General features: G+C 70.6%; 2 protein-coding genes across 3 annotated transcripts in view; one reads left to right on the forward strand and one right to left on the reverse strand.

The window, feature by feature from the left end:
* CORO7 (coronin 7) overlaps positions 1-22,841 on the reverse strand; it is a 37,729-nt gene that overhangs the window by 4,198 nt on the left and 10,690 nt on the right. For both annotated transcript variants that reach the window (XR_009959938.1, XM_062587821.1), the window contains exons 8-12: positions 17,697-17,783; positions 17,339-17,421; positions 1,142-1,196; positions 996-1,053; positions 767-912 (exon numbers count right to left, since the gene is read on the reverse strand). Coding sequence is in view for 1 of the 2 variants with exons in the window: in XM_062587821.1 (XP_062443805.1) it covers positions 767-912; positions 996-1,053; positions 1,142-1,196; positions 17,339-17,421; positions 17,697-17,783 (429 nt within the window). In the remaining variant the exon portion in view is untranslated. The remainder of the gene's footprint in view (positions 1-766; positions 913-995; positions 1,054-1,141; positions 1,197-17,338; positions 17,422-17,696; positions 17,784-22,841) is intronic.
* VASN (vasorin) lies at positions 1,325-12,048 on the forward strand. Its single transcript, XM_062587962.1, has 3 exons — positions 1,325-1,372; positions 1,614-1,729; positions 9,351-12,048. Exons 1-3 carry the CDS (start codon positions 1,325-1,327, stop codon positions 11,380-11,382), a joined length of 2,196 nt encoding a protein of 731 aa, XP_062443946.1. The 3' UTR covers positions 11,383-12,048.

Here is a 22,841-nt window from a genome sequence, read left to right on the forward strand (position 1 = left end):
CCTTCAGCCTCCCTCACCCAGCCGCAGCACCGAGCGCGCGGGATCCAGCACCCAGCGTCTAGCCTCCAGCCTCCCGCACCCAACATCGGCACCCGGCACCCAGCATGCTGCACGCAGCACCCAGCCTGCTTCCCTCCTCTCCTGCTCCCTGCAACCCCCGTCCTCTCATCCCAGTGCTGCTGGCGGCTCACGGGGGCATTTTGGGGCAAGCCAGGGGGTGGCCGCCCGGCCAGCGCCTTGCGTGGCAGGGCCGGTCCTCCACCGCCTCCACGCCTCGGTTTCCCCACGGGAGCGGCAGCCGCCGGCGCAGCGAGAGCCCGGCGAGCCGGGCCTGGCAGGGCGCACGCCGCCCTGTCCAGCCTGCCAGCGGAGCCGGGAGGCTGCAGCGGTGCCCGGGCTGGCTGAACCCCGGCTGCCCCTCGGCCCGTGGCCTTCCCGCAGCAGCGTTTACGCTCAGTTTCTTTTTATAAATGTGAGTTTTTCCATAACAGTTTCTGTTTACAGAAAAGCGTATTTTTTGCTGTGGCCTGAGCCACCCTCCCGCAAGTGTTTTTTTTTTTTTTTCTTTTTTTGGCTCAGAAAAATGCTGAGGAAGATGATGCAAACGCCAGGAAGGGCTCGAGCGCTGCATCCGCAGTGGCCACAGCCAGGACATCCCCCCAGCTTGGGCTCTGCCCCGGCAGCCAGGTCCCCGCGTCCCCAGCGGAGGGTGCCCAGCGCCGCGGCGGGCGCCCAGCGCCGCGGCCCGCGCCCGTCGCCCGCTTACCTTGCGAGGCACCGCGTAGCTGACGGGGACGATGAAGCCGTCGGTGAGCTGCAGCGCCCGGAGCACCTCGCAGGCCATGACGTCCAGCGCCAGCTTGGGCGTCAGCGCCAGGCCCCGCGTCCGGCCCTCCGTCAGGCACTGGCTCACTGCGGGCGGGACGCCGAGCGGGCCTGAGCGGCGCGCGCCGGGGCCGGCCCCTGGCCCGCGGCCCGGCCTGCGGCCCGCTTACCCTGGCTCAGGGCGGGCTGCGAGGGCGACGCCTCGAAGCAGCGCAGGAGGTTTTCTCCCTGCGGGGGAGCGGGGGCGGCGTGAGCGGCCGGGCGGGCGGGTGCCGCCGGGTCCCCAGCCCCGCCGCCGCAGCCGCCGCCACCTCACCTTGCCCGCCAGCAGCAGCAGGCCCGTGTCGGCGTCGTACAGCGGGATGGCCGCCCTGCGGGGGAAGGAGCCCGCTGAGCCCCGCGCGATCCGCGGCGTCCAGCCCTGGCCGCGGCCCGGCACCACCGCCGCGGGCGCCCGGGGGCCTTGCGGGTGCGGCGGCCCGAGCGCCCTGGGGGTGCCATGGCTGCAGGGGTGCCGGGAGTCCCGCGGATGCCGGGGGGGGACCAGGTACACGTGTGCTCACGTACCCCCCTACCCACGCGCGCAGGTGTCGCGCACACGTGGCCGTGGGCACCAGCAGGCGCCCGGGGGGCCCGGGGCCCCGGCCCCCGGCACGGCTCCAGGTGCGCGGGGGGCGGGGCCCGCGGCCCCGCCCGGCCCCGCCCCCTGCCGCCCGGCCAATCGGGAGGCGGCGGGAGGGCAGTCCCCGCCCCGCCGGGCCCAAGCCCCGCCCCCCGCCGTTTTAAAGCCGCCCCCCCGCGCCCGGCGCCGCCAGAGCGAGGGGAGCGTTCGGTGCCGCCGCCGCCGCCGCCGCCTCGGCCGCCGCCGCCATGCAGTGACGGGACGGCCCGGCCCGGCCCGCCGGTAAGTGCCGCCGCCGCCGGGAGGGCTGCGGCCCGCCTGCCCCCGCCAGGCCGCGGCTCGGCGCAGCAGGCCCCGGTGCCCCCGGCGGGCCGGGCTGCGGGCACCTGCCGGCACGCCCGGGGCGGGGGGCGGCGCGGCCCCGGCCCCGCGCCTGGGCTCCGGCTCGCAGCCTGCGCCGGGCCGCCGCCGTGGGGCCCTGCCGGGGCGCCGGCCTGCGGGGGGGCCCCGGGAGCTGCCCCGCTGGGAGCGCAGTGCAGCGCTGCGCAGGGCGAGCGCCTCGCCGGGCTCTGCCGCCCCCTCTGCGAGGGGCTTCGGGCCCCCCTGGGGCACGCGCTGCTCCCCGTGCCCGGCTCCCTCCTGGGCCTCGCGCTGGGCTGGGGAGATGCTCCAGGTACTGCAGCGCTTGGGGCCCCTCTTCTGGGCCCTGGACCCTTGCTCCTGTTTCCCCCACGTGCCCCACATAGGCAGGGCTTGTCCTGCTGGGACCCAGGCTCAGCTGGACTGGCCTGACCCGCTCGGGGCTGGGCTGCTGCCCGCACGGCCCTGGCAGCGCCGGTGTGGACGGTGACACTGGTGCCCTGCCAAGCCCGTGCGTGGCCCTGCCAGCTCGCCCCGACGCGAGTGCTCCCTCGCCGGGCTGGCTCTGCCGCCCCGGCTCACCTGCCGCGGCGCCGGCGCTCGAGGCGTGGGAAGCCGCCCGAGTCGGGGGGCAGGAACCCGCCCGGGCCGAGGGGCTGCGCGGCCGGCCGGCCTCCGTGCCTCGCGCTCCGCCCGTGTTCGCACTCCGGAGGCGGTTTCCTCTCCGAGGAAAGCGGCCCTGCTGGTTTTTCTCATTCCCGGCACCTGAGATGCGGGGAGCGTGGCCGGGCGCTCGGGTCAAAGGGGCGGGAGCAGCGCGGGGCCAGGGGGAGGAAGAGCGGAGGACGGGATGGTCGCTGGAGCAGGGGGACCGGGAGCCCTGGGGAATGCAATAACCAGGCCTGCATTCCTCCGGGGCTGCTGCGGAAACTTTAATTAAGTAGGGAGGGGAGCCCGGGAGGAGGTGGGAGCTCCGGCATAGGGTGGGTTGAAGGCAAGGAGGATTAAGGGCTAATCCTGCGTCCCCCCTGCTGGGTCCCAGGAGGGGGCGCGTGCTGACACGGGCTTGTTTGAGGGCTTGCGAGGGAGCGCGGAGGCTGGCCCGGCGGAGGGCCGGGGAGGAGAGCAGCGCCTGCAACCCGAGCCGGCTGCCCGGGCGGCTGTGAAGGCGCCGCATTCCTCCGCGCACGGGGGGCCTTGCGCACCTCCGCGCCGCGGGCGCGCGGTGACGGTGCCCAGGGCCCGGCTTCTTACGGGGCCCCGGCACGGCCTCCCCCGGTGCTGGCGAGGGGCGGAGGCGGGCCACCGGCCTGGCAGCGTGCCGCTAACAACGGTGGCTTTGTTTGGCGCGAGGAGTCGGGGAGCGGACGGATGCGGGTCCTTGCTCGGCCCCGCGGCGTGGGTCCTTGCTCGGCCGCACGGCGTGGGTGGCCACGGGGAAGGCGGCGGGCAGGGACATCCCTGCTGTGCCGCCTCCCCTGGGCTCAGGGTCTCTGGTGTGGGGCGGTGCAACGTGGGTGCTGCCGGGTGGGAACAGCCCCAGCTGGGGGCTGGAGCCAGGGGAGAGCGGAGCGTCCCTGGGGCGAGCTGCGGCTGTGCCCTGGCAGCGCCCTGGGAGACCTGCTGTCCTGCCACGTGGATGTGGCACTGGGATGCGAGTGGCAGCAGATACAAGCCTATGATGGAGGAAAATAGGAGTTTGGGGCCTGAGTGGCCTCAGTGGGTTGCGGGGCTGAGGCCTGGGGCCAGCCCTGTGCCCGTCATGGCCCTTGTGGCTCAGCCCCCCAAGGAGAGCTGCCGATGGCCCTTCTGCCCCATGGCAAGGGGCAGGAGATGGGTCCTGGCCCTGCTGCCCTCTCCTGACCAGCCCGCACCCTGCAGCGTGCGTTTGGGGAGTCCCTGTTGCCACCTTAGCAGCCGGCTCTGCCCATCCACACGAGCTGTGACGAACAGCCGGCTGCCGGGATGTTTGGCCTGGCATCTGGCTCCTCCTAAAACACGCGACTGTGCTGCTGCCTGTGTCTGCAGGACCGGCGTTCCCTTCCGCCCCAGCGGTGGGCATCGCTCGGCCCGGGCAGGGAGCCCCACTCGGCGGCAGCTCCGCGCGGGATCTCGGAGCCCAGGGAAACAACAGGCACATCATGCTGGTAACGGGGGAGAGCGCTCCCACCCTAGCAGGCTGGCGGGGAAAGGCTGAGCGAGACTGGGGGAATCTGGGCCCAGATCCTCCCGCAGCTGGAAAATATGAATAATTCGGCAAGTATCTGTGGTGCAGGCTTGGGGGAGCCCGGCCAAGGCAGCGGCAGGCAGCGCGTCCAAGCGAGTGTGCTCACGGGCTGCTGGCAGTGGTTGTCCGCGGGGCGGCTTAGCACCCCGAGAAGACCCAGGGCTTCGTTGCCATCCCTTGGGCCCTGCCTTGGACCCTGTGCTGCTGCTGCCTGCCTGTCTCCCGGTTCCGGAGGGGAAAGTGCTGCCAGCTCGTATGAAGCTGGGAAACCCCTGCAGAGCTGGGTTAACCCCTGTGTGACTTAAAGGCGTAAAGCACACCCCGGGCACCGAGCCTGGAGCGAGGATGGGCTGTGCGGGATGCTGGCCTGGGCTGGGGTGCTTTGGGGAGGTCTGCGCCAGAGGAATGCGGTACTCCGCAGGGAGGAGGAGGAGGAGGAAGCGGCAAGCTGTGCTCCTCCATCGAGGGTGGAGCGCGCTGCTCGGGGTGGCTGTGTTGTGCCGTGCTGACCTGCCCCGTGCTCCTGGGGAGGCGAGGCGGGGATGCTTGTGGTCATGGCCGGGCCAGACTAACCTGCCTGGGGCTGGGCGAGCGGGGAGCCTGGCAGCTGGGGAGGAAATGCCAGCATAATTAAAGGGATGAGAGATTTGGAGTCAGCAGCTGGTTGCAGCATGGGACACGTCAGCGAAACCTGACCCTGGCATTGCAAAACCGAGTCCCAGCCTCGGGCTTGTGCCCCGCCAGCACCCGGCAGGCCTGGCCGAGGCTCCCGAGAGCCCTGCTGCTGCGCCCGGGATGGCCCGGTGCTCTGTGCCTTGCCATCCTCTCTCCCCGCGGTGGGCCGTGCCCAGCAGGCTGTGCCGGGGCTCAGAGCTGTCCTAAATCCAAAGCCCCTGGCCTGGTAGCAGCGTGGCTGTGCTGGCACGTGTGCCAGGCACCCGGCGCTCAGTGGGGTCAAGGGATCGCAGCTCAGCTCCTGTCCTGTCCCAGCCCCATGCTGCTGGGCTGTCCTAGCGGGCCTCTGTCCTGGCTGAGGGTCAGTGCTGTCATCTCTGGCTGCCAGCCAGCCCTGTGCCTTGCTCCAGGGGTGACCTGGAGGTCTTTGCCCATTACAGATAAGCCTGTTCCTTGTTCCTGGTTAGAGGCTGCTCTAGGGCTGAGGGCTTGACTGCCAGCCAGGCACCCTCGGGCTGCCAGAGCAGCTCGCATGGGGCCCTGAGGAGGCTGTACTGCAGGGCCCTCGCTTGGCTCCTGTGCCCAAACCCGGCCCCGAGCACCTCGAGGGCTCGCACAGCCGTGAGACTGGTGACAGGTCTGCACCCAGCCCCGCTGAACCCCCGCAGGCTGGTGTTGAGCAGGCGCTGACCCCCCCCCCCGGCCTGCCGGTGCCGTACCCTGCTGAGGCTGCAGGCTGCCCCTGTGCCCCACAGCCGGGGCTGGGGCAGCAGGCAGCCCCCCGGCGTGGGCGACCCGCGTGGGGACCGGCTGAGCTTGCACCCCTGCTGCAGCAGCAAGCAAACCTGCCTTGCCCTTCTCTCTCTCCTAGGCCACGCGCCCTCCGGCCGTATCCTGAGCTCCCCCACCCGTGGCAGAGCCCTCCCGGTCCCGTCCGCCCCTAAAGCGTTTCACAAGGCTGCACGGCGCTCCTTGGCTCGGCCCCCGAGCCCCGGTGCAGGGGGACCTGCTGTGTGACAGCAGGGCCACCCTTTTCCCTGCAGCGCCCGGGCAGAGGCGAAGGTGCCAGTGCCAGTATCGCCCTCCCTGGTTTAGGTCCCAGCAAGCGAGCGAGGTCTTGTGGAGCGGCTTGGGAGCCGGGGAGCGCACCCTGGCTGCGGGTGACCCCCGCAACGCGGAGCAGCGCCGCGGGTGGTGCGGGCCCCGGCGTCCCCGCGGCGGGGGCTGACGGCACGGGTCGTGGTGGGGCAGGGCTGCTCGGGCCAAGTGACTCAGGCAGTTGTGGTGACCCTGCCCAGCGGCTTGGGTGCACCCCACCCTGGGGCGCACCCCACCTTTGTGGACCCACCCAGGGAAGGGATGAGGAATCGCGCTGGCCGCGGCGTCAACCCCGTCGGACCGGGGCGGGCGGTGCTGCCGCCCCGGTGCTGCGCGCCCTGCGGCACAGCGGGGCCGGGGTATCGCAGCTTGCGGAGGAGCCGGCGACGCCGCTGCTCCGGAGCCAAGCCTGCAGGACGGGGTGTCCCGCAGGCACGGCTACGGCACGGCTGTACCCTGGCCACCCGGCAGTGCTGGGGAGGAGAAGGGCGCAGACCGGCGCAGCGCGAGACGCGGCCAGACCCTGCCTCCCTGGCCGGCCGCGGCTTGGCCTCCGCCGCTGGCGCGGCCGAGACAGGGCCCCCCGCGGCGAGGGGGTGTCTGGGGCAGCCGGCACGTGCTGCTGCGCGACCCGGTAGCCCCCCACACACGCAGGGCAGGGGGCCGGCGGCCCCTTGCGAGCCGCAGGGGGTTTATTTGCCTGCAGCTATTAACAGCTTGGAGCGGCTCGGCGGGAGGGGGGGAGGCGGCGGTGGCGGCTGGAGAAGGGGCTCTGGGGCAGGGTGCAAGGCGGCCCCGGCAGCGTGGCGGGGTTAGCGTGGCGATCTCGTCCCTCCCTTCTGCCCAGGCTGTGTCTCTGGGGGAGCCGGGGCTGCAGAGAGCCCCCTCTGCCACCCCTACGTGCCCTGTGTCGTGGGGTGGCAGGAGAAAACAGATCAGCGGAGCGCTCCCGGTGCTCCAGGCACAGCCCCGCTCACCGCAGTGCGGACGTGGGGTGCTCTGGCTCCGCCGTCCCTTCCCCAGCTGTGCACACGACCCATCCTGCTCATGCCCGCAGCACCGCCGCCCCCTCCCCTGTGCTAATTAGGGCTCTCATTAAACAGGCTGAAAGACGGAGCTGAAAGATGAGCGGGCCCTGCGCAGCCCAGCCGGCCGGCCTCCCGCTGACTTGGTTTGTGAAGCAAGGACATCGCACAGGGCATCTGAGCGGGGCGGCACAAAGCAAGGACATCGCATGGGGCATCTGACCTGGGGGGCCTCACTCAGGAGCTCCTCCTAGGGAGCATCCTCCTTTTTATCCCTGCCCTTCATCAGCTCTGCCGTCCGTCTGTCCGTGCTGAGGAGCCCGGGAGCTCTGGGGCCAGCGCTGCGGCCCGGAGAGGCCGCTGGCGGGGCTGGCTGCGTGCGCGGCTGTGCCCCGCGTCAGCTCCCCGCCGGCAGCGGCGTGCCGCCCTCGGCGGAGAGCACGGGCCTGTGGCTGGGAGAGGACCGAGGTACCATCCTGCCGTGCCAGCCCTGTGGTCTGTCCTGGTCACGTCCCCTGAGCCAGCCGAGGATGGGATGGGATGGGATGGGGCGAGCTGAGCCCGGGCACAGAGCTGGGGCCTGTCACCGAACCCGGCTCCGTTCCCTGCCCCGGTGCAGCAGCCGGCAGAGACGTGGTGCAACATCTGCCGGCTGACTCAGGGATGGGGAACGTGTGCTCCGGGGAGCTGTGCCCGCAGCATCACCGCAGCTCCCAAAGGGAGCCAGGAACGGGACACCCCAGCTGCCAGCTGGGGGGCCGAGGTGCAGAGCTGGCTCTGGAGGGAGCGGGCAGCGTGGCTCCAGCCAGCGCGGAGGCAGGCAGGCAGTGTTTTCTTTCCTGCTCCGTATCGCTGTCAGTAACACCAGCGTGTCGCCGGCTTTGCAAACATCTCGGCCGCCCTCAGAGCGCGGCCGTGTCCCCGGCGCCCGGATCCAGCCGCGGCTGGAGCCAGCCCAACCGGGCTGCGCTCCCCGGGGCGTGCGGTGCCTGGCGTCGTGGGTACCCGGCTCAGGCAGCTCCCGTGGCGCAGGCGCTTGCTTTAAGTCTCCCCCCGCCCTCCTGGACCTCTGTGCTTGCCCAGGTGGACGGCAGGGACGAGCTCTGGGGCCGAGCCGGCCCTCTTGCTGGCTGGGGTTGAGTCCCCCCAGGCAGGCGTGTGGGGGGCTGGGCTGGCTGAGCTGTGCTCTGGGGCAGGGGAACAGCCTGACTTCTTCAGCCCCGGGGGTGGGCAAGGCCTTAGCCAAGGCCACCCAATGGGTGGCATATGGGTGACACCTTTAGGTGTTCCCTCCCGATCCCTGTGAGCTCCCTGCTTAGCCACGGTGGTGTCTAGAGGGTGTTACACCAGCAGTTTCTGCCCCATGGGCCAGGCCCCGAAGGCCGAGGGGTGCTGGCAGAGCCGGGGGTGGGGGGCGTAGTCCGCACTTGGAGAGAGCCAGCTCCCGCCCTTGTCTGGCACAGTTAGGACGTTGGAGGGTGCGTCACAGTTTGTTTACTTATAAGCGTTAGAAACAACCCAAAATACGCTGTCTTGGCCTCCGCGTCCAGCCTGGCCCTGGGGTCTGCGCGCCCGCTCCGGCCGGCGGCTCCCGGGCGCTGCTCGCCGGGCGCAGAGGGGTGGCGGGACGCGGGCGGCCGCACCGAGCGCGAGGGACGCGGGGGCCCCGCGCCGCGCGAGCGAAGGGTTAACGTCCTCCGCGCGGCGCCGGGCCTGCCGGCCGGCGGCTCCCACCCCCTCCCTGGCGCGCAGAGGCCGGGTTGGGTCGGGGCGGCGCGTCCCCGCGCGCTTGGTTTGCGCCCCGCCGGCGCGGGCAGTGCCCGCCGGGGCCAAGGCGCTTTGCTGGCGGCGGACGGAGGAGGCTCCCGCCGGGCCCAAGCCGCGGGGGCGCGTGGGTGCCGGAGTGGGAGGGGGAGCGCGAAGGCGCCGCGTCCCCAAAGCCCGGGGAAACGCGCAGGAGCCGGCAGGGCTCCGCGCTGGCGTTTCGAGCCCGGGCAGGAGAAGGAAGAGCGCGCAGCTGGCACGGGCGGCCGGCTCGCCGCGTCGCGCTCTCACCGGGGCTGTCCTGGGCAAGAGCCAGCGCAGAGGCGGCACGAGCGCAGCAGGGACTTTCCTCCGCAGCCCCTTCGGCGTGTTGCTGGCAGGGCTCGTGGAGATGGCAAGAGGCCACGGGCCCTGCAGGACGGAGCCAGCCATGGGGCTGGCAGTGCAGCCGCTCGGTTCCCCCCGCGTGTGCAGGCCAGTGCCAGGAGGCCGCGGCGAAGCAGGAGCTGTGCCTGCGTGACGGGCAGCTCGGGGACAGCCCTGCTCTCCCTGCCCCACTTGTGAGCTGGGCTCGGGGGCACCTGCCCCCAGCGCCGGGGCTCCCCACCACCCGAGAGCCCAGGAATTGCTGCTGTCCTGGGGGGAAGACACCCGCGCTCTGGGATGCAGAGCCCTGAGACGTGCAGGAACACTGAAACTGTCCCCGGTGGCAGGGCTTGGCACCTAACCGTGACTGGGTTTCTTTCTTCTGCAGAGTCGACACCATGAACCAGCTGATCCTTTGTGTGCTGCTTCTCTTTGCCCCCGGGGACCTCATTCAGGCATGTCCCTCGGGCTGCCAGTGCCAAGATCCTAAGACCATCCTGTGCGCAGCAAGACGAGGCCACGCCGTGCCCAGCGGGCTGCCACAGAACACCCTGTCCCTGTATGTCTTTGAGAATGGCATCACGATGCTCAGTGAGGACAGCTTTGTGGGCCTACCTGCCCTTCAGCTCTTGGACCTCTCACAAAACAAGATCGCCACCATTCAGAAAAACGTCTTCCAGCCCCTAACAAAGCTCGTCAACTTGGACCTGTCCTCCAACCAGCTGCAAGAGATCACCAATGAGACCTTCCACGGGCTGCGGCTCCTGGAGCGCCTCTACTTGCAGAGGAACAGGATCCAGCACATCCACACTGCTGCGTTTGACACTCTTGAGAACCTGCTGGAGCTGAAACTGCAGAACAACCAGCTCTGGGCCGTGCCTCCCCTCGACCTGCCCAACCTCCTGCTGCTGGACATCAGCTGGAACAAGATCCCTGCTATTGCACCTGGGGCCTTCCACGCTGTTAACATTGAGTCTCTAAAGATTGCAGGCCTGGGCCTAACAAGCCTGGATGAGGAGCTCTTTCAGACCCAGAACAACCTCCATGAACTGGATGTGTCTGACAACCTGCTGGAGCGTGTCCCAGCAGTGCTGCAGCGGCTGGGGAGCCTCACCAAGCTCAACCTGGCTGGGAATGCACAGATCTCCCAGCTGCTGGCAGAGGACTTCCACAACCTTCACAATCTCCAGGAGCTGGATATCAGCAACCTCAACATTAACACTATCCCTCGGGACTTCTCCAGATTCTTCCCGAGACTCCGAGCCATGACAGCTGCAGGAAACCCCTTCAACTGCATCTGCCAGATGAGCTGGCTCGTGCACTGGGTGAACACCAGCGGCGTGGTCCTCCGGCGGCCTGAGGAGACACGGTGCCACTTCCCCCCAAAAAACTCAGGCAAGCTGCTCCACCACCTGCAGTATGCTGACTTTGGCTGCCCCACCACCACCACGACCACCACCACGACCACCACCCTACGCACCACCACACTGCAGCTGCCTGCTCTGCTCCCCACCAGCGTCCGCCCGTCCCTGGAGCCCAGCACCACTGCTCCCACCCTGGAGGCCAGGGCCCCGCAAGGCAGCTCCACGCTGATGCCATTCAGCGCCCCGCTGGGCCCCACGAGCGCCCCGACGCAGATCTGCCCCCCTCGCACGTGTCTGAACGGTGGCACCTGTCAGCTGGATGGACAAAACCACCTGGAGTGCCTGTGCCCAGAGGGATTCGTTGGGGTCTACTGCGAGTCAGAGGTGAGGAGGACAACGGTGTCACCAGCCACGCAGGCCCCCACTCAGAGCAGGCAGATCAGCATCAAGCAGGTCAGCAGCACGTCCTTGAAAGTGGACTTGCAGAACTACGTCCAGTCCAAAGCGCAGCTGAAGGGTATCCGGCTGAGCTACCGAAATCTCTCTGGGCCAGACAAGCGGCCCGTGATGCTCCGCTTACCAGCCTCGCTCTCTGAATACACCGTGAGGGCACTGAAGCCCAACTCCACCTACCGCGTCTGCATCGGGCCGCTGGGGGAGAAGGTCTCCAAGGAGGAGTTCTGCGTTGAGGTGCAGACTTTGCAGGTGACCCACCAGCAGCACTCGCCCGTCACCCAGAGCAAGGACAGCAACCTCACTCTCATGATTGTCCCCGCGCTGGCCGCCATCCTGCTGCTTGTGGTGGTGGTCACTGCAGTCACCTACTACCGCCGGAACCGTCGGGCAAAGACAACCGCCAGTGCTGGGGTGGACTCCAGCCCCCTGGAGCTGGAAGGTGTGAAAGCCTGCCTGGAAAACGGGGATTTGAGCAACCACGGCCACAAGGGACCAGAGACCGCGATGCTTTCGAACACCTTGGAGTGTGAGGTGCCGCTCATGCAGTCACACTACCCCAGCAACAACAACACCACAGCACTAAAGCCATCCTACTTCTAAACGGAGGGGGGACCGGCTACCAGGAGAGGAGAGCCCCGGACTGAGACGAGGGGAACGCTCCAGTAACACTGCCAGGGCTGGGCCCCTTCCGGGACAAGGAACACTGAGGAGTTAACTAAATTAAGGCGGAAACCCAAAACTCGTAACGTGCAATTTCTGAGAGGCTTACACACTTAGGGAGTAGACACTAATTTTACCGCTCAGCATATGACTAAGTGCCTTGATTTCTGTGACTCCACGTAGAATGTGGGTAGCAAAAGAGAAGTTTTTTTTTAATTTGGGGATTGGGTTGACTCTTTTTTTAGCTACTGTTAAAAAGAAAGTCGTCTGTGCCTTAGCTAAGGGGCATCGATGTGCTGGTAACAAAGGGTCCCTCAGCTAAGCACGGCCCGTGACTCTGAACTCCCTGGGAAGTTGATGTGAGCAGCAATAAAGAAAGATCCCCGTCCCCCGCAGGAGCCGAGGCGCTGGGCCCCTCGGCCTCCCTGCGCCGTGCATCGAAGGAAGTGCCGAGAAGGCGAACCAGCAATTGAAGCTTTAAGAACTCGGAGAGAATATTTATACATGGTTATTTCCCATTTCTTCTGGGAAAGCTCTTTTCTAGTACAGGTTTGCATACATCTATTTTGTAAGGCAGACAGAAGGGTGTCTTTTTGTAAAAAAAAAAAATAAATAAAATTATTAATAATAATAACTAAATCCTCTGCACAGCATTTGCAGTCATCGAGGGCTGTGTTAGAGCCCTCCGGATGGCTCCTCAGTCCTGCAGGGCGAGCAGCCGACCCGCCAGCCGCCTTTGCTCGGGTTTCCCCCGGCACGGGACTGCGCCCCTGCGGCCCCACGCCGGCGCTGCCGTTGCCGTTGCCGTGCTCGGGGGCAGACGGGCTCTCGGGGGCGCCGTCCAGCCCCAGCCCTCCGGGAGTTACTCCGGGAAGGCTCCTGGCACGGGGCGGCTCGGCCGTGCGTCCCGCTGGGCTTGGGGCAGCGCGGCGGGCGGGCAGGGCCGCCCGCGGCTTCCTGTTGTTGTTGGAGGGGCAGCGGGATGAGTCAGGGCGCGGGGGGGGGAGCGTTCCCGGCTCCGGGCCGCCCCCACGGGGCTCTCCCCCGCTGCGAAGGGGTGTTACAGAAACAGAGGCCCCAAGTTTCAAATGAGGCCCGGCCCTGCGCATCATCCAGCGTTACTTCATCCCGATCCCGGCTGCCAGATGTCCCGGGGGGCAGGCGAGACGAGCAGCCCAACCCAGCCTCGAGGACCTCCTGACGTCGCCCTCGTCCTCCCGGGGACGGGCCCTCGGCGGTGCTCCCCCCGTCCAGGGCACGCAGCCCCGCCGGCTCCGAGGGTCGCCGAGCCGCGGGGCGCCCCGAAGCACCCGGGCCCGGCGCGCTGCCCCTTCTGCCGGGGCGCGGGGCTGCGGGAGACCGGGCCGCATGGGGCTCCGGCTGCCGGCGCCGCGCCAGGCGAGGCTTCGCGGGTGCCGCAGGCTGCCCGGCCGCGGCCCAGCCAGGTATTTACCGGCAGCTTCGGGAGTGCAAGAAGCCGCGCTTCGCTCAATCTGGCCCTTCCTTCCCCAAATCCCACCGCTATCGACACAGCTGCCTCCCACCTGCGCCCTGCCTTGCCGCCCCGCTGGGGCAGAGGGGGCGGCAGCGGGTCCGGAGCAGGCGCAGCACCGGCGCTACGGGGCCCGGCCAGCCTTGCTGCCAGCCCCGGGTGCCCCGGGGAGCCCTGGCTCTGCCTCCAGGGCCGCGGCGCTCGGCGGCCGAAGCGGTCCTGCTGTCGGGGGCCGAAGCTCAGCCACCCCCTGCGCCCCGAGCTCCCTGCCGCCTGGCCCCAGGGCGCGCAGCCCTGCTCCCGCTCGGCCCGGGAGCAGCCGTGCAGGGCGGGTTCTCGCTGCCAAGGGCGCTTTGCTCCAGCCTCTGCTTTTAATCGTTTTTCAATCCTTTATCTTTCAGGCTGGAATTTTCCAGGTTGGGGCCCGGCCACGGAGGTACCTTTTATTTGGAGAAAATGAGCAAACCGGGTGCAGCCGCTGTCCCCCACCCCCGTGGTGAGCGCCGGGGGTGCCCCGGTTTGCCGGCCGGCCCCAGGGCTGCAACATCCCTGCGTGTTTGCACCCCCCACCCTGCCAACCCCCGAATCGCCTCCACGGGGCGGGCGGGGGGGCGAGGGCTGAGGGCCGGCGCCAGGGCCGCGCAGGCAGCGGCGGCAGAGGCAGCGCGCCGCGCCGCCGGCCCCGCGGCCGCTGCCGTGCCCGGCGCGCTCTGGATGCAATTAGGGCCGGGGGGCGCGGGGGGCCGGCGGCGCAGGCGCCCGCCCCGCCGCTCCCGGCCGGGCTTCCGCCCCGGCTGGCTCCCATTAGGGCCGGCGCGGCGGCAGCGGGGGCCCCTCGCCGGCGCGGGCGGCCCGGCTTCGCGGGCAGGCGCGAGGGCCACGCTCGCCCGCTCAAAGGGCCCTTTGTGGTCCTCGCCCTGCAGATTTTTTAAATTAGCGTTCCCAAATTCCTCCGAAAATTGCTGCTGTGTAAATATTTTCCCGGCGAGCTTTGTATATTTTCCAGCGCGGCGAGGAGGAGGGATGAAAACCCCGCCGGCGAGCTCGAGCCTCGAGCGGGCGGCCGAGCGGGAGGCGAGCGGATGGATGGACGGACGGACAGACGGATGGACGGACGGCTCAGCCCCAGCCCGTCCCTTCGGCTCGCCCGGCCCCGGCGCCAGGCTGCGGCTGCGCCAGCACGCAGGGGACCGCAGCGGCCCCCGAGCGCCTTCCCTCCCGGCCCCTCGCTGCTGATGCCCGGCTTTATATCCGTGTTTTATATACGCCAGCCCCCCCTCCGGCTTTCCAATAGCCGCCGGCCGGAGCGCGCCAGCAGCAGCTTAGAGCGGCGCGCTGCTAATTCCTCCGAGCTGAATCAGCGCAGGCGAAGGATTGCAAAACCCCCTGAACCGGGACCAAAGAAAATCCCGCTCGCTATTAAATCCGCGCTGAGCGAGAGCCGCGGCCGGAAGCCGCCGGCCAGGCCGGGGGGGGCTGCGCGAGGAACGCAGCGGGGCATCGCGCGGACGAGCTCGCGGAAAAGCGGACGGACGGAAGGACAGACGGACAGCTTCCCAGAAAGCCAAGCAGCCCTGAGGCTGGGCAGCACTGGCGGCAGGGGGCCAGGCCAGGCCTGGAGGGGTTTCACTGCCCGATTGCATAGCTGCAGTGATGGGCATGGGGGCGAAACCCGGCTCCGCAGGGTGCCGGGCCGGAGCGGAGCTGAACGCTCAGTCGGCTGAACGCTCCGGCTGGAGCCGGGAAAGCTCCCGGGTGCAGCGGGTCGAGCATTCCCGGGTCAGCGTCCTGGGTGGGAATCGCCTGGGCACCCGCGCTGAGTCCTCAGCAAGCCAAACAGCCCCAAATCCCTCCCCAAAGCCCCTTCCTTGCCGTGACTCCGGGTGCAACAAGGGAGCCACCGTTCGGGCCCGCGGTGCCTGGCTCCGGCGCGCAGACGGCCTCCGCCCCGGCCCCGGTAACCCAACTCCGCCGGTTCTGGTTACAATTTAGGGCAACAGTAACCTAGCGAGGCCGTTTCCTGGCTCCTGCCCTGCTGCTCCTCGAGCTAATTAACCGAGGCCGGAGGGAAGGCAAAGCCCGATTCAAAGGGAGCGACGGCGACCCGACCGCAAGGCAGCGCGGTGAGCGGCCGGGGCCACCCGCGCCCGAGTAGGGATGTTTCTGGGGCTGAGGCAGGGGCCGGGACCCCCAGCACGGCGCACGCCGGCGTGCCCGGCACAGCCGGGGCCGCGTGGCGAGCCCCTCTGCCACGCAGCTGCGAGCGAGCCCCCAGCCCGGCAGCACCCCCGGGTGCTCCCTGTGCCAAGCCCCGTGCCGGCGTGGCAGCATGAGCCGGGACAGCTCCCGCGCGAGGCTCCCCAGCCTCCGTGCTGAGCGCGGCGAGTGGAAAAGCACTTCTTCGCCTGGATGCAGGAAGCGGCACAGCTGGAAAAAGCGGCGCTGCTCGGCCGCGGCCGCTGGCACGAGCAAACGGCTCCTCTGGCCAAGCCCGCGCTGCGGTGAGCCAGCACCACCCAGGCAGGGCGGGCGGCGAAAGCGGGGAGCAGCTCCGTCCACGTGTATCCAAATTCAAATCCTTCTTGCAACGGAGCAGCGAGCCGCAGGGCGAAGCGGGGCCGGCCCGAGCGCGGTGCCCGTAGCGGGGCGGTGGCGCGGCGGAGCCCCGCGCTGCTGCAGCCCGTGGCTGCCTTTTCCCCCGGGGCGTCCCCTCGGCGCCGAGCGCGGCCTGGCCGCGGCGGTGGGGACGGGCTGGCAGGCGCCCAGCGCCCTCCTGCCCGCCTCGCGCGGCAGCAGTAACCCGGCCCCGCTCCAGGAAGGGGCTGGTTTACGGGAAATATCGCGGGGGAGACAGGGGCACCTCGGCGGCCGCCCATCACCCGCGCCCCCGGCACCACCGAGCCGCAGCCGAGTGCTGCAGCCTGCTCCGTCCGGGCGCTTTGCCCTGGGGGGGGGGGGGCGGGGGGGCGGAGATCCCCCAAACCACTGCCCCCCCCAGCCCGTCCTGCTGTCCGTCCAGCCCGAGCCGGGGCTCCGTGTGGCTGGGGCGCCCGAGCTGGGCGCCGGGCGGAGGGAAAGCGCAGCTCTCGCTTATCACGTCTGCCGGGAGCGAGCCAGAAATCCCCCTCCGCGATTTGTCATCTCCGAGAGATTTACGGGCAGCGAGAGGTGGGGAGCGGGCTGGAATTTCGGCTGCGAGCGCCGCGCGGCTCTCTAAGGCAAGCGCCTCCCTCCCTCTCCGGCAGCGGGGCCCCCGGCTCGCCCCGGCCCCGGGGGCTCGCCCGCCCGCCTGCCCGCCCCGCAGCGCCCCGCGGCCCCTCGCCGCCGCCTTATCGGCTCCCGTTGCCATCCAGCCGCAACCCGGCGAAGCCCCCGGCGTGACACGCAGATAAGAGGCGCGCACGCGGAGCCCGCCGGCCGCATTCCTCGCGGCCGATAAACCCGGCAGCCAAAATAACTCCAGCCGGCGCAAACAGGCTGCCGAGAGCTGCGCCGCGCGTCTGGATCCAATTTAGCCGGGCTGGCTCGCCGCGGCCGAGCGCCGGCGGGAAGGGGCGGCGCGGAGGGCCGGGGGCGCGCGCGGCGGGGCAGCTCCTCGCCGTCGTGCGAAGCGGAGGGGTCGGGGGCAAGCCCCGCCGGTCAGGCGCAGCGCGGCGCGCTCTCCGCCGGCAGCTGTAAGGCACGGCCCGCCGGCCTGCGCCCCGCCGGACCGACGGCGCCGACCCCAGCCCATCCCACACCGCGGGAGCGGGGCTGTATCCAAGCTGTTTTTAAGCACGGGGCATCACCTAAAAGCATCCCCCCTTGACACGACATTCGGAGCGCGTTGTGTGCCCAAGGCTCCCTTGGAGGTGTTCACTCTGGATCCTAGCGATGCCACAAAGGATGAAGAGCAGCTGCAGCCTGCAGCCCCCCCCAGCAGCGCTCATGGAGGGGGTCACTTTCCACAGCAGCTCTCTCACCCCCTCCGTGACAGAGCTGAGGATGGATGTGGCACCCCGAGGCTGCCTTTGCCGCTCATCCGGGCAGAGCCGGGTGCAGGAGAGCTTGAGGGAGGATGAGCGGTGCTCTGGCTCTGCTCCGGGCGGGGTGGCTCCGCTGGAGCCCAGCCTCGACCGAGACTCTCCCCCCCCGCCTCCGAGCCTCCCGGTGTGCCTCCCGCCTCGGGGCGCTCCCCGGGCCACGCGCCAGCCGGCCCTTCCTCGCCGGGGACCCGCCGGCACCTTCCTGCCATGGCCCCGGACGGCCGGGGGCCGCTGCCGAGGGCCGGCCCGGCCGCCGCTGAGCTCCTCGCTGCTCGCGGGCGGCCGCCTCTGGGCACGTCCTCCGCCTCCAGCAGCGGCCGAGCGGCCGCCACGGCCCCTCCGACGCCCTCCCGGCCCCGCGGCGGCTCCCCGTCCCTACCCGGGCGAGGTGTCCAGCGTCACGGAGTGGGTCGCGCTGCTGAACTTCCGCGTGTCCCACAGCTTCACCTCGCGCTCCCGCATCTGCAGGGGCAAAGACGCGGCACGGCGTCATGTCTGCGGGGCGCCGGGGATGCCCGCCAGCGCGGCCCCTCGCCCTCGGGCCGGCCCCTTGCCCAGCAGGCGCCGTGCCGCCCGGCCCGGCCCCCCCCCGGCCGCCCCCGGGGGCCCCCAGAGCTGCCTGCCCTGCCGGGGGCTGGCCTGGCCACTCTGGGAGCGCTCTGCTTTGTGTTTACACCAGGCTGGCAGGGAGAAAAGCCGCGGGGTGTCGCAGGGGACCTTCGCAGCGAGGACCGTACCTGGCTGCAGCCGACGGAGATGAGGCAATCGCTGGCGCCCATCCAGAGCAGCCGGGAGTCCTTGCTGTTCTCGTGTCCCTGGACGCCCTGCAAGGCACAGAAGACACCGCAGTCGTTACTGCCACCGGCCGCACTGCGGGGGACGCGTGCCTGCGCCGCGACTGCAGAGCGAGCGCATCTCCCAGCGGGGCCGGGCCCCCTCCGGCGGGCTCCCTCCGCGCTCCCCGGCGCCTGTGGGCGAGATGTTCCCCTCTCCCAGCAGGCCAAGATCAGCATATGGCCATCATGGAGAGCAGGGTGCGATGTGCGTGGTGCAACCGTGCGCTCACACGTGTGAGCCGGCGCCCTCGGGGTGCTGAAGGCGCATGGAGAAGGACCTCAGGCTCCTTGCAGGGTCCAGCACCCGCCGAGCACAGCGGAGACACCCCCCGGCCAGGGCCGCCGCCGGGAGCAGCCCGCTCCGGCACGGACGGCAGCCCCGCTCAGCGGGATGCCCGCACTCCCGGCGGGGCGGGCCAGGGCGGGAGGAGGTGGGCGCTGCCAAGGCCCGATTCTCCCTGGCTCCGGCACGGGGGCCCCGCTGCCAGCACAAACACGGCGCCAGCCAGCGCAGCCCGCTAGGAAGCGGCAGTGCTGGCCAAGCCCCGTGTTCCCAACGGCGGCAGGCAGGATGTGGGGCACTGGGAACGTCAGTGGGGCACTGGGGCAGAGCGCAGGGTCGGGGCGCAGCTCTGCTCCGGCGCCGGCCGAAGGGCTGCGGCGCTCCTCGCCGGGTGCACGCCGCAGCGGCTGCAGCCCAGCACGCGTCGCGCGGATGGGTCCGTCGGCCCGACGGGGCAGCTCCTCCGGGACGCGGGCGCTCGGCCGCCCCGGCTCTGCCCACGCCGCGCCCTCGCCATGACCGGGACCCCCAGGCCAGGCCAGCCCCGTGCCGCAGCCTCGCCGCCTCCCGGCCCCCCCGGCTGCACGCTCGCACACGCTGCAGCGGGGAAACATGTTTTCTGCATTAGTTCCATCCTGGGCTGAGCAGTACGTATGTCAGCAAATATGCAGGGAGGCTGGGGCTGGGGCGCTCCGGTTTCGGAGGTGGCTCAGACACCAGGCTGTGCAGATGCTGCCAGAGGTGAGCACGCAGGGGCGGACGGCGCGTGTGCCGCACCATCTAGCGGCAGCGGGCCCGCGGGGGTCCCCCGGCCCGCTCCGAGCATCCTGCCCTGGCGCGCCTCGCCCTGCCCCGGTGTGGGGGGGGGGACTGCGGGGTCTTGGCGTGCGTGACCCTCCCGCGTCTCGTCCCGCTGGCAGGCTCAGAGAGGATTTCCCTGCGCTGCCCTTCTCCCTGGCGTGGCCCGGCGCTCCCTCGGGTCCGGCACCTTCCCCCCCGGGGGGGACGCGCTGGACCCCCCGCGGGGATGCCCAGCCCTGGGGCGGTGATGCCCCAGGAGCCCTCAGCTCAGACGCTGGATGCAGGGAGCCGCGGGGGAGCCAACCATTACGCACCGGCCGGGGAACGGGACCGGCACAGCCGGGGAACGGGACCGGCATGTCGGCTGCAGCTGTTGGCAGCGGGGCGGCTGGGCCGGCTCGCGAGCTGGCAACAGCTGGCTGCGGGGAGCGCCGGCGGCTGCCTAGGAGAGCACGACACAAAGCAGAAACTGCTCCCTGCGCCCGGGCGAGCGCCGCCGCCGCACGGAATATTTACCTTCGGCTGCGATAGGAGGGCAGGGGCCCAGGGAGCCCCGGGCAGTGCCGGGAGCTGGGGGGGGATCCCGCCGGGAGAGGCAACGCCGACCTCAGCTCCGCAGCTCACGGGGGGCCTGGGGTCCCCGCTGGCTGCCTGCCCCCCGCCCCAGCTCCGCTTGCTGGGTGAGGCCGGGAGATTTTGCAAAAAAAAGAAACAGATAGAGTTCAAAAGTGCTGCTGAGCAGAGACGTGCTGCCAGAAAGCCTCTCCTCTGCTTTCAGCACGGCTCCAGGGGCCCCGGGGCAGCCCCCTGCCCTTGGAGAGCTCGGCGGTGCCCATGCCCATGCAGCCAGCAGATCGCAGCATCCAACCCCCACCGGGAAGCAAAACCAGCGGCGGCATCTGCAGGGCCCCCAGGGACAGAGCTGGGCCGAGCAGTATCTTTGCCAGTGGGTGTCAGGGCAGGAGGGGTCCCGCAGGGCCTCCCCCGCCGGGGCGCTGGCGTGGGCTCTGCCCCGGCTGCACGGGTGCTGAGGAAGAGAGACATGGGCGGACCCGTCTTCCACACGCCGAAAACGTGGGTCTAAGAGCACAGGGAAAGCAACTGCTTCTCGCAAAGCCCCTGGGCCCACGGTGAGGATCCCCGGGCAGGAGAAAAGCCTTCTGCCGACGGCGTCGAGGGGGTTAACGGCGAAGCATCCTCGGCTCCGCGGAGCAGCGGTGCCGGCGACCCCTCCTCCAGGCAGAAGAATGCGATCTCCCGGCATTGCCAAGCACAAGTTATTCCAGAGGTAGCCAGGAGAACAGAGCGGCTCCTCGAAGGCCAGCCCAGCCGGCGCACCAGCCCAGCCCACGGCCCCGCAAACTGCAACCGGCCGCCTGCTTCTGGCCAGGCTCAGGAAGACCGTGAGCTACTAAAAGCCTACGGCAAGAGCGCAGGGCGGCCCTCGGCAAGGGCCGGGCTGCGAGGCCGGCGCGGCTGCGAGCTCCAGGCAAGCTTGAGCTTTGCACGCAGTCGTCCTCCTCGGTTCTCCTCCGAAACGGAGGAGAAGGCGGACGCGTAGGCCCAGCCGCTGAGCAGCGATGACGCACCTCGCTAATGAAGACCAGCTCTCCGCTCCGCGTTTCAGAGCGGTGTCGCACTCCTCACCGGCTAGCTACCCCTCGCTGAGCTCCCGTAACGGATCACTGCTGTCCCGGCCGCTGGCTTGACGGGCAAGGAGGCTGCCGACGGCCCCGGCGGGGCGCGAGGTCCTGGGCAGCCTTCAGACCGGCTCCACAGTCTCGCTTTCCGCCTCCCTAGCGCGTCCGCCCGTGGCAGCGGGGAGGGAGCGCGGCGAGCGCCCCAGTTCCCACGCCGCCCCCCTCCAGGCCCTGCCAGCCAGGCAGAGCGCCGCCGTGGGTGTCCCTGTGCCGCGGGCAGCACCGGGGACACTCGCGGGCTCTCCCAGGCCAGGCGACTCCGTGCAGCCGGGCCGGAGAGGAAGGCAGAGGTGCGAGAGCAGAGCCGTGCCCGGCCCACGGTTTTTAGCACCTGTGGGTGCTCAGGCCGGGGCCCTGAGCGAGCGCAGAGGAGAGCACGGGCAGGCAAGCGAGGACGGGGGGCCGAGAGCAGGAAGACGAGGGAGCCACGGGCGTCCCCGCAGAGCTCTCTGGCTCGGCTCCGCCAGCGCCGGAGGGATCCCGCTGCCTGCCCACCTCCACCCCTTCTTCCACGCCCGTGGCAAGGCCGGATGGAGCGGCCTCGGGGCCCCCGGCGGGGGCTTCACGTCCCTTCGGGCCCCCTTCCCGGGGGCGGCGGCGGGCGCGCGCCCCCCTGCTCGCGAAGCCGCCGAGGGCCCCGTCCCGGATCCGCCCCTGCTTCCCCGTCCCCTGCGATAGCGAGCAGCATTCCTGAGGAGGAAGGACAAGGGGGAAGCAGAGAAGAGGAAATATAAACAGTCCCGTGCAGCTACGCTGGGGAACAGAAGCATGAGAGACCGGAGCGCGCGTTGCTATAAATAGGCAGCCCAGAGCTAGGCCAACTTTTTCCAAGCTTCCCACGGTCTCCTTGGGAATGTGGGACGCTGCGGACTTTCCCCCAGCCCGGAGGAAGCTGCTGCGGAGGCCGGGAGTCAGGTACCCCCGGGGCGACCTCCGCGGGGGACCCGGGGCCGTCGGGGCGGCCGGAAGGCAGGGCCGCGGGCCGCACGAGGTCCGCGCGGGCCGCCCCGGCCGCAGCGCCCCGCCGGCCGCCGCGGGGCTCCGAGGGCAGCCGCTGCGAACGTGAGGCCGGGCAGGCTCTTCCCTCGCCCCCGCCGCGGCGGAAAGCCCGCCGCTAAGAGTTTCTCGTGAGAACGGCGCGAACGCCGGCCCAGCCCACGCCGGCCGGCCCCCGGCGCTCCGCGGGCGCTCGTGCTCCTCTCCCAGAGCGGAGCGCGGCCGGCGGAGACGCCGCCCCGGGCGCCCCGCCGCCGCCGCCGCCGCGCCATCGCCCCGCGGCCCCACCGGTGCCGCGCCATCGCCCCGGGGCCCCGCCGGCGCCCGGCCGTGCCTCAGCCCGGCGAACGCGTCCTGCCGACGCTCTGGGCCCGCTCCTCCGCCCCGTCCCCGGCCGGCTCGGCTCCCGCGCCGCATGGCCCCGCAGGCCGGGGCCGGCCGGGACCACGGCGCGGGAGGAAAGGCCCTCAGCGAGCTTCGCGGGGGCGGCAAGGTGAGAGCGGGAGGAGCAGGCGGAGGTCCCCGGAGCCCCGGAGGAGCAGGCCCGGGAGAGACCGGATGCGACTCGCTTCTGACCAGAGGGTCACGATAAGGAAGGCGACTCGGCACAGCAGCTACGGGCCCAGAGCACGCGGAAGGGAAGGGCGGCCGCGGCGCGGCGCACCAGGAGCTCGGCACTGTGAGGGGCGCCGCGGCCGCGAGCGAGACTCCCCGGCGGCAGGGGCAGGCCTGGACCGAGCCGCGCCGGGGGAGCACGGCGACGGGCAGGCGTGCAAGAAGCAGCAAGGGGCGGCCCCGGCGCCCGGCAGGGGCACCCAGCGCCCCGTGCCGCCTGCCGAACCGGGCTGGGCGCCCGCTGCTCGGCTCGCCCGGGATCCCCGCGTTGCGCCGGCTCTGACTCATCCCGAGCTATCCGCAGCACGGGATCGAGCCACAGGCAGAGCGGAGGCCGAGTCGGACCACGCCGAGCAGAGATGGGCACGGCCCCGGGCAGAGGTGGCGATGTGGTTGTGCCCGCCTGCTCCAGCCCAGACGCAGCGATGAGGGGCTGTGGGTCCAGCAGGGCGAGAGCAATCCCGAGGGACGCCTTTGGGTGTTTACTGGACCTGCTGCCCCTGGGGGCTCAGCGAGCCTCTGGCCCCCCAGGAAGCCGCTCTCGCTGCGCCCTGCCCTCTATCACAGCTCCCGCTGTGGCACGCGCCGCTGGCGGCACGCTCAAAATAGCCCCGACACACGGAGGGCTCCGTGCTCTCGCGACACCCAGGC

The sequence above is a fragment of the Rhea pennata genome, chromosome 15 (assembly GCF_028389875.1).
Source record: "Rhea pennata isolate bPtePen1 chromosome 15, bPtePen1.pri, whole genome shotgun sequence".
In the NCBI taxonomy this organism is placed as follows: domain Eukaryota; kingdom Metazoa; phylum Chordata; class Aves; order Rheiformes; family Rheidae; genus Rhea; species Rhea pennata.

What these genes read in the sequence shown, in the direction of transcription:
- VASN (XM_062587962.1), top strand. Translation starts at nt 1,325, where the DNA reads ATGGCTGCAGGGGTGCCGGGAGTCCCGCGGATGCCGGGGGGGGACCAG. An exon ending in GGATGCCGGGGGGGGACCAG is followed by an intron (nt 1,373 to 1,613) that starts GTACACGTGTGC and finishes GCCGTTTTAAAG; the next exon opens with CCGCCCCCCCGCGCCCGGCG. An exon ending in CGGCCCGGCCCGGCCCGCCG is followed by an intron (nt 1,730 to 9,350) that starts GTAAGTGCCGCC and finishes TTTCTTCTGCAG; the next exon opens with AGTCGACACCATGAACCAGC.